General features: G+C 42.1%; 1 protein-coding gene across 5 annotated transcripts in view; it reads left to right on the top strand.

The window, feature by feature from the left end:
* Positions 1-7664: 7664 nt before the first annotated feature.
* Mki67 (marker of proliferation Ki-67) overlaps positions 7665-10212 on the top strand; it is a 35459-nt gene continuing 32911 nt past the window's right edge. The window contains exons 1-2 of one of the 5 annotated variants that reach the window (XM_023561490.2): positions 7665-7844; positions 8236-8347. In XM_023561490.2, coding sequence (XP_023417258.1) covers positions 8256-8347 — 92 coding nt within the window. In that variant the 5' untranslated portion in view covers positions 7665-7844; positions 8236-8255. Of the gene's footprint in view, positions 7845-8136; positions 8348-10212 lie in introns of all 5 variants that reach the window. The other 4 variants (XM_013143585.3, XM_063244932.1, XM_063244933.1 and 1 more) reach the window with 4 other exon arrangements.

Below are 10212 nucleotides of genomic sequence, written 5' to 3'. Positions count from 1 at the left end.
CCTCCAAGTGTTTTTCTTGGCTAGATGTCAATCTTTCAGGGCCTTGACAAATGAAATATGAATTGTTAATAACTTCTTTTTCTTTCTCATTCTTCATGGGAATTTCCACAGTTCTTTCCTTTAGGTTTTTCTCCACGGCATGAGGCTGGATGATATTATCCTGACATCAAGGACATTCTGTTCCCACTACTCTGGCCCTAGATACAGATTTTTGGCCCCATTGTCTGGGTTCCATTGCTCCACCAGGACGTCTTCATGGACTTCTTTTCATGCCTCTTTACTTAATATTTCTGCTGATATAAGTATCTCAGTTCTTTGCTGATCTCCATTTGTTTTATCTTAAGATATTTGGCTCAGGGCCATTCCCTTAAGAAATGAGAACACAGGCACACAAGTCCAATAAGTAGAATGAAGCTCAAATTCAACACAGAGAACAGCAAACATAAGTCAAATCAAAGAAGAATTAATTTTAAATTTTTACATTGAATAATTTTCCAAGATGCCAGTAGCCTTATGATATCCAAGGTAAAGCTTTTTGAGTTTGTTCCAATGGAGAAATGATCATCTTTGCTGGTCATCTTTGATGGATGGAGAAATGATCATCTTTGCTACATAAACAATTCAGAATAGATTTCAATCAGGAGCCCCACATGTGACATAATTCAGATCCGATTATAATAGTATTTATTCCAAAATGCACAGTAGAGACAGCACACAAATTGATAATTTTCTTGTTTCCTCTTTCTCTCTCTCTCTCTCTCTCTCTCTCTCTCTCTCTCTCTCTCTTTTCCTGGAGAACTGGACCCAGGGAATTTACCCTGAGCTACATCCCCCACCCATATTTTTAATTCTGTGATATGGTCTCAATAAGTCACTAAGTTCCCCAAGCTGGGCTTGAACTTGTGATCCTCCTGCCTGAACCTCCCAGAGGCTAAGATTACAGATGTATACCCACAGTAAGTTGATTTGTTAATTCTTCAACAAAGGCAACAGGAGACAGGTGTTTTATACCCTTTCCTAATAAAACAATATCATGAACAACAAATGAACTGCCCATATTTTCTTCTGACCAGTTTTTATAACACTGGAAGATAAACATAACTCTTGCACTCCTAGAAAGTTCTTCTGATGTCTGTAAGCCATCATTTTGACTAACTCTTTCACATTAGCCTAATCCCTCTATTAATCTTAAAAGGAGTCCTTTTCGTGACCTGCAGATATTCTTTGTGTTGAAGCATAACCTTTGAGAAACTTTAAATTCTGGTGGCATGTACATTCTGTGGAAACATGGAAAAGATCCAGCTCTGATGGTGTGGCACGATTATGTAACTGTTTTCTTCTCCCTATTTGGAGGGACTGTCCTTTTTCACCAGCCTCAACCATATTCGAAAATATCCACAGGTATTTCTCAATCCAGTAAAATATCCCACTTTTCCACACCTCAGTGAATACCTTTTGCTTTGAGAAAAACATACAAAGAAGACATCTGAGAAGACACGAGTGACAGAAACAAAGTAGATGGAGCAATGAAGGACCAGGAAAACCTCTGAAACACGCCAAGAAAATCCTAAACCTAAGAACAAAATTGTGAAAAGCAAAACAGCTCTGAGGTGATCAGGAAATGCTGGGGGAAAACTGAAAAATCCTGAGAGTGTATTCCAGACAAACTGGAAAAGACCTTGCATATGGTTCAGGGGTCCTCTGACTGTGCAGAAGCACCAATGAATGAGGGGCTCAAAACCACTAAAACGTGTGCCAAAGTTTCACAACCGGAACCAGTTGATTCCACCCCCACAACAAGTAGGAAGCTCTAGGGCAACAGACACACACATACACCACCACACACAGACGGAGGGAAGGAGGAAGAGAGAGAGACAGACTGACAGTCAGACAGAGACAGAGAGAGACAGAGACAGAGACCTCCAAATAAGAAACTGGACTTGGCAGAAAACAGAACTGGAGCAAGGGTTAGTTGAGAGAGCCTAAGGCAAAGATCATGCCCTAAGATACATGGGAGCACCATGATCCTTTCAAACACCAGATCACACTGAGGAGCCCAGAAATTATGCTCAAGGCCGCAGGGGCGCTCAAAATCTAACAAAGGGGAAGGCAAAAATCTTGAAAATACTCCCAAAAGCTCCCAAAATAAGACCGGGGGAAGACCTTATGGGCACCAGAGAACATGTCTTCCTCAGATGTCTTCTTCCTATGTTTTCAGCATGGCTGCTTTGGATCCTGCATTCTTTCCCTCCATTTGTGGCATCTGTATATTTTTTTTAACTGGTTGGCCCTGAATCTTGTCTACAAAGGCTGTGTCTTAAGACCTGGAATTTGATCTCAGCGCCTGTCACTTCACAGGTGATCCCAGATTTTCGTGGTACTTTCACTTTTCTTTTACAAAGACTTTCTTAGCGAAGAGCTCAGAGAACTTTTATCAGATGACTTCTGTGCTGCATTCCAGGAGCACATTTTCTCCTGTGAGAAAAATTTATGATATATGTGTTCTCTTCACTACTGGGAACACATTTAATATTTCACCTCATACAGTACTGAGTAAGAGTCAATAATTCAGTTTTAGATCTATCTAAGGACATTAGACTACCTCTGTTTTGACAGATCTATCATGCATACAAGCCATGCACCCTTTAGAATAATGTCCTTCAGTGAAAGAGGTCATTATCAACAGGTGACTAGGATCTATAGTGATTATATAAAGGAAAAACAATTCTGTAAGAAAGGCCTGGGAAGACAGCCATAACAAATGCCATAGATCTGAATAGAGGCATTTCTATCTTCAAATGATAGGGAAAAAAAAACAATTATTTTTTGCCTTGAATCACTAGTGATATAACATGGCTTCTCTGTGAATACTTCGGGTCCAACCCCCTGCAGTAAATCCTACCTTCTGACTACAGTGAACATCTGCAGAGCAGCAGGCTGGAACACATTGGCCCAAACACAAAGAGACAGACTGCCAACTGCCACTCACCATGGGGCCATCCAGAGCATTAGCAGGAACAATGCCACCATAGGAAAAGAATACAATATGACTTATAAAGCAAGAATAATAACATATATAGGTTTCACCCCAAAACATCATATCTGCAGAGAATAAGATGGTGTTCTTATTAGTTACTTAAGACTTTTTTTCCAAACAAATTTTTCTGTATTAGAAAGATGGATGGGACATTCCTCATGATTTGGGGCTTCTCCTTCACTGGAGTCTTGACTATTTCAGTTAGTGCTGATAAATGAAAATAGCTTTTAAAAGATGAACACATTGCTAATATATGCAAACAACTATGCCAGGCCTCACAAGCAAGCAAATGATGAGAAATTATTACAGCTCACTCCTTCTGACTCCTTGTTAATGAAGCCTTAGACAAGCAGGTGATTCCACTGTTAATGGACTCACTTTTTAAACGAAGACAATGGGAGGATATACTATGCTTCTTTGCTTTGCTTGGAAAGGAAGTCAAATGAAGTTCACTGATCTCTGTAGTCTTTCAGACTAGTCCCTAAGCACAAGCTCTGGCAGGAAAACAGAAGGCATGGGCACCTGCCCTCAGGCTTTGCTCTTCCTGAATATTCTTTTCCTACTTCCTCTCCTGAGACCCCCGCACTGTCTTCTAAAAGACCTGGGCCCTCCAGTTCTGGATTTTATGTACAAATAACATGTTCCCACATTTTAGCAAATGATAGAAGACTGTCCTTTTTAAGGGACTTCAAATAATAAAGTGTTGGAAAATAAAATTATCACCATGTCTCCATTTTAATAAAAAAAAATAGCATCCATTCCTTCAATAACATAACAATGTGGTCCTTTAAATGGAAGATTTGGGCTAGGTGTGGTAATCCCAGCACTTGGGAGACTGAGGCTGGAGGTTCTCTGTGAGTTCAAGGCCAGCCTCGGCTACACACTGAGTCCAAGACCAGCCTAAACTACATAGTGAGATCCTGTCTTGATAAATAAATACATAAAAGATTTAACTTTCTTTTAAAAATCCCTGTCAGTTCATGTCTTCCTTATTTTTCTCATTTTGGCACCTAGCATATGAAAATTCTTTTGCCAACTGGTAGCTATCTGCAGAATGAATGTATCAGGAAAGCCTATTTTGAGGTTCCCATCTAAACCAGGCCATTCATATACATCACCTCCTTCCACTGGCTTCCAGGCCTTGCTTGAAATACCCAGGATTTGGTCTCCAACACATTAATGATTTGTCCTGGAAGTTTTATCAATGGAGTGAGCATTATTTGGCTGTAGGAAAGGGTCTAACAGGTTAATTTCTGTCCCTCCTGTCACATTAAGGTCCTCGTCTCTGCTGAGCAGAAAGCTGAAAGGGGCCAGGGGCCAAGCTTACTGCCAGAGGCAGAGGAGGATAAATGCAATTTAGGAGGCCAAGCACTCTCTTGATGGTGCAGCGACCCCTACCGGCAGCCACTTTGGGTCTCAGAATGGCTGGGATCACAGGCTCTCGGTGGTTTTGGGGATGCCTGTCACTGTTGGGAGCGTTGGGATGAGGCCCCACCCTAGTTGACCACGCTAGCTGAGGGGCTCTTCCAGGGGTGCAGGCCACCGAGTAGCACAGCCAGGAATGTCCACTATTAATAGTTCACTTTGCTCAAAGCTTCCTTTCTGAGCGGAAACCACTTCTCACAAACTGAGAGGCCCTGCCCAACAGTACATTTTTGCAGGAAGTGCTGATGGGGTCAGGAGCTGTGAGGGATGTTCAAGAAGGAAATTTAGGAAGCAACAAGGCTACAGCCAAAGAAAAGAAGTCCCCCTAATGATAGGGAGTAGAGGCTTTGGGAGATCACCCACACTGATACCAGAATCTCGAAGCCCTTTTGCAGAATTCCTCAGTTCTTCAAAATTGTGCTTCCACTCCACTTCTCCCCCAAACCACATTATATCCTGTGGAAACTCTCGTTCTTGCTTGCTCCTGTCTGTTACTGACTCCCTCCCTACTTGAAAACAATCTCCAAACCTATCACTCTCTCCATGTATATCAGCCACTCATATTTACACACGTAATATTTATTAAAATTTGATGAATAACAGGAATGTCTTCACAGTTTAATAAATATATATTGAACATAAACTCAAAATTTATTAGAAATACACCTCCATCAAATGGGTATGTACAGAATTAAAGGAATTACTGAACGGTCTCTTTGCAGCTACCTGGGAGAAAGCTCACTGTCAGTTTCTGGCAGGTAAAATTGACAGACAAATGGAGGGTGGTGCATGGGGAATGTGAGGCTATGGAAATGAATTTCAGAAATTCTGCATGTCCTTTGGGACATGTTCTACTACACCCTGCGCCTCTGGGTCTGTAACTACAGGGTCTCTATTCCTGAGACTACTAAATGGGAAGAAGACCAGAGATAGAAGACAGCCTGGCAAAAAGATGCACAGGAGTCTTCTTGCAGTGATGGATTTGCATTGAGAATGAAACTATAGACTGGAAAACAGGCTTAAAATTCAACAGAAAGCTACACTGCAAAAACTTTTCCTAGAACCCTTTAAGGTAAACGCTTCTGATACCAGGTTTGGGGTGCTGAGGTCTCATTCTAGAGGTAGTTTCTTGATTGTTTTTGTCATGAAAAAAAAATGGTCAGCACAAGTGCAAAAAGTAGCATAGTTTTACATTTATTAAAGTTAGGAAAAGAAAGGGCAAGTTTGGGCAAAATAAGAGTAGGAAAAGAAGTACACTCTTCAGTGTGAATGTGGACTATTGTAAAAGAACATGTATCACAGATACATAGTTCAATGAATACTGTTCTTTTTGAATCTTACATTCCTCAGAATATCAGATCTAAACAGTTCTATCCAAAACTGCTGGAGTTCTCTCAAGAAGTTCTTGAGAACACATATATCAAAACTATTCTTGAATTTTGCAATTAACAGGTCATGCCTGCTTCCCCAGCCAACCTACTATGCCTTAATTTCCTGTTCACTCCCACAAGTCTAAGTTTTATTATTCTGGCCATTTCTTGAATCATTTCTTTAATTCCCTACTCTCTGTCATATATTCTGTCATAGGTGCTAAGTTTAGTGAGTAGACATCCAGCAGCTTTTATTTCTAATTAGGCTGCCTCCAAGGACAGAACAACTGTCACTGAAATGATCCTTTAATTGGAGTGACAAAAGCAGTATTTTATGGGCTTGTTCAGAGGTGAGCTTTGTTTGATTGTTAATGAGGGAGAAGATGGACACTATACTCCTCAAAAAGGTTTATAGTATTCCTGCATTTCATTTGTTGACATAGCCTTGCTCCATCCAATTTAGACCCTGTTGTCTTGAGCAGTCACTGCCCTTTTTGTCCCCATGGGCAGTAACTTTCAGTATTGCTACCTTAGACAAGAGAGGCTTAAAATTTTGTTTCAAGGTCCCTTTACATTCTTCTAAATTAATGTGGTTTATATCTAGTTATACTTAACTGTATTTGAAATTAAAATTGAGGAGTTTATAAAATCCTCATTTATTTTATAATGGGGAACTCGTTTCATGTTTACACAAGAATTTAATTTAAAGAAAATTCTATTATCCCAAAACCAACCAAACTAGAGAAAAGAGCAGCATTGTTTCACATTTTTGCAAATCTGAAACTGGGATCTCCTAGTTGCTTATTCTTTTGGCAGATTTCACCCACTCTCCAGAGAATGAGAGTGAAAAATATCTGTCCATTAGTTACATGGTTTTTGGCTTTATGCAGGTTTGGAAAGATTCCAGAGTTCTTCAAGTGTTCCTACCACCTCTGAGATTCCTGCTTCTGTTCCAGGAAGCCAAGATCTACCGGAGGGAGCAGGAGGTGCCCGGGAAGGGTCACCAAAGTCATGTTTGGGTTCCATTCACTTCATCCCACCAGAACCAAGGAACCGCCCCACCCCTAGCCACTCCACCCCTCACCAAACAGGAGGGCTCAGGATGTATTCCTGTACAGGAATTATTTTGGGGTTCATTCTCCTTGTCATGCACGAGGTACTTTTATTGGCAATTTTTGTCTAACAGCCAAGCACTGTGACCTAACTATGTAGCAATAGTAGTGAATACTCTGCCCCGTGGAACAGAAAGTAAAGGGGGAACGTGTGCAAAATGGAATTGCTTCTGTATTCATTCAGCAGAGAACATACACTGAATGTGTGTGCCGTGATCTCTCTCATGTATTTATGAAAAAGAGAACAATTCGTGTGTAACCAGAAAAGACACAAAATTAAGATAATTGGTTGTTTGGTGATTTAAGGAAACTGGGGGAGGGTAATTTTTTAAAAATTTAAATCTTCTAGCAATGATAATATATGGTGTTGCTTGATAATATATGATCCTTAACATAAAGGAATGATAATATATGGTCCTTAAAATAATGAAAGAAAAAAGTTGTTTCAGTGGTGAGAATAGATTGTTTTTAGTCTTTTTTCCACGTCCTGCTCAGAATGTACCCAACTCCCCCCCCCCCCCCCGCACTAGTTTAAAGCGCCAGACCACCTCGAATTCCCGCCTATCCTCTCCCGCCCGGCAGGCTGCTTCTTCCCTTAGGCTCCACCTACTTCTCCTTTGCCCTTCCCATTGGTCCCCCACCGTGCCTTATCGTCCAATCGTAGCGCTTAGCGCCAGAATTTGAACTGCTGTATTGCTTTGAATTGGGCGGGCACTCGAACGGCCTTGGAGTAGAGCGGCCTCCGCGGGCAACGCGGTTGGGGGTAACGGGACTACTGGAGCGACAGCGGGGCACAGGTCTGTGGGTCGGGGCGGAGCGAGGGCAGCCCGCGGGCTGGACGCCGCGGGGCCCCTTTGACCCCCAGGCAGCACTGGCAGTGGTGAACTCGGACTTGACCAGGTGAGCTGGGCCCAGGCACCCGGAACGAGAGCTGCCGGGTTCCGGGCCTAGGAATCCAGACTGGGGCGCGGGGTCGGGCAGGGGGCCAGGCCGGCCTGGTGTTCTCGAGGGACTCGGGCAGGGCGGACCCCAGGGGCGGCATTCTGGCTGCGGGACTTCGGGGTTGTGGGGGCGGCTTGTGGTGCTGCGCTGTCTCGCCAAGGTGCCCGTAGTTCGGTTAAAGCCTAGACCAGGGCGGCGGGATCCGGGAACTCCACCTGCGAATCCGGTTGGTCACTGAAAATTATCTTAGCTCCTTTGCCCTCAGAGTGATACCTCTCCCCCCGCACAGTGGAAAAGGTGCTTGTGATTTTGCCTCTGTAATTGAAAGCTTTCTTCCAACCTGGAGTAGAGTAACACCTAGTTTAGAAAATGGATCCCCCGGCACGCCTTGTTACCATCAAGAGGAACGGCTTGGATGGCATCCCCTTTCCGCTGACCCTTAGCACCTGCTTGTTTGGAAGGTGAGCCCGCACTCGAGACGCTGTAGAACCGAAAGACTTAGTCGCGTGTGATAGCCCACGCATCGGCTTTGAAGGCTCTTGTCCCTATTGCCTGGATACTTGTACACATCAGCTACTTGACGTAGTTATCACTAAATGAAAGTTTCAAAATTGTATTTGTACTTGTGTGATGTGATGGCTTTACCTGTTGGTTGTTTTGTTTTTTAACCAAACAAAAATTTTAGGTGATTCTTGAACCTGATTCACCTCCAGCCCTCTTTAAAAGATTACATATGCGCTTAAGTTTCTCCCTAGTGGGCATGCGCTGGCTTCTGGGACACTTGAGAATGAAGGAAAGAGGCATGCACTTGGCTCTTTCCTACTCTTTTTGGAAAAATGAAATGGGAGGGAAAGTCCTCTTGCTATGCTTTAAGATCTTTTCTCCAGCTTTCCTTTCGGATGACATAATAACCCTCTTCCTGGTATGACAGGCCTGATTGCTAACAGCACCCACCTCATTTCCTTATGGTGTCACTGTGGACCGGTGATCAAGGCACCCCTCCCTGTGATCTAACCTCTAGCCCCCATTCTGGCCTGACCCTGTCTCCCAACTCCGTTCCTCACCATTCTTCCATCCCAAGACTTTTGCAAGTCCTTGTTTTTGTTGATATTTTGCAAAGTTTCAAAGTTAATTCTATGGCTGTATTGCACTCCTTACTCTTGTACTTGAATAGCTTCTCTGTTTCAGGTATCTGTTCAGCCATACACTTAGCTGAAAACAAGCCTGTAATGAAAGTTTATCACAGTGATGATTAGTTTTTTTTTGGTGTGGTTTGGTTTGGTTTCTATCTCCTGTTAGACTAAGTTCCAAGGGCAAGGGCTGTCTTGTTAATAATTATGTACTCGGGTCTGGTGTGATACCTGATGCATGAGTGGTGATTAGTAAATAACATTGGCTGGTGTCCAGTGGAAAGGAAGCCTGCAGATTTGGATTGGAATCAGGAAATAACTAAGTGGTTTTCATAGGAGCACCATTTTATCCCCCGGGAGGCATTTGGTATGATCCGGGGGACATTTTTCCACCTCACTATGGGAGAAGTATATGCCACTTATTTCACCAGCAGAGGGCAGAGGTGTGGCAAGGTATTCAGCAGTGCAGAGGATAGCCTGACAGTGAATTCTCTGGTCCAGAATGCAAGCAGTGTTGAGGTTAAGAAATACCATTTGTAGTGATTATCCTGCTAAGCAAAACCTAATTCTAATCAGTCTGACTTTGCTGGAGTGTTCTGCTGCCTAAAACTGAAATTCCCTCCTTGTGGTTAAAAAAGTTAATGCTTTCCATAGCTTTCTTTATTTTCGAAAGAAAAGCATTCGAATTTCAAATAGTAGTTATTTTGGTTATTATACAGCTTTGCATTATTTTTTGTCAGAGTTTATTTCAAAACCAATTTATATGAGTTTGAACACGTGATAAGAGTAGGAAGAGATATATTAAGATTCTGGAGATTCATATGAAGAATAGACTCAATCATAGAGCATATACAAACTTTTGAAATTACAGGATGAAACAGCAGTTTCAGAGACTAATACCAGTTAACTCTTGTGGCTATTCATTTGTAGGTGGGTTTAAGAATCCTCTTCTCAGTGCTTTTCCATGGTGGTAGTTTTCTGCAGAAATAGAAGTAGAATTTTTTTTTTTTTTTATTACTTGCGGGTTAGTACTTTTTCTTTTATTTTAAAGAAAAAAATTCAAAACAAGATGATTAGAGGGTAACTGGTTAATGCATTGCATATTGTTATCACTGAATTAGTTACTCAAAACTACAAGACATCACGATTTAAGTGTGCAAACAATCTTAGCACAAACTTTTCAATAAACAAAGAGA

The sequence above is a fragment of the Cavia porcellus genome, unplaced genomic scaffold (assembly GCF_034190915.1).
Source record: "Cavia porcellus strain 051 isolate PalLab524CR breed Dunkin Hartley unplaced genomic scaffold, mCavPor4.1 scaffold_2, whole genome shotgun sequence".
Taxonomy (NCBI): domain Eukaryota; kingdom Metazoa; phylum Chordata; class Mammalia; order Rodentia; family Caviidae; genus Cavia; species Cavia porcellus.
This window is presented reverse-complemented; position numbering and strand designations above follow the sequence as displayed.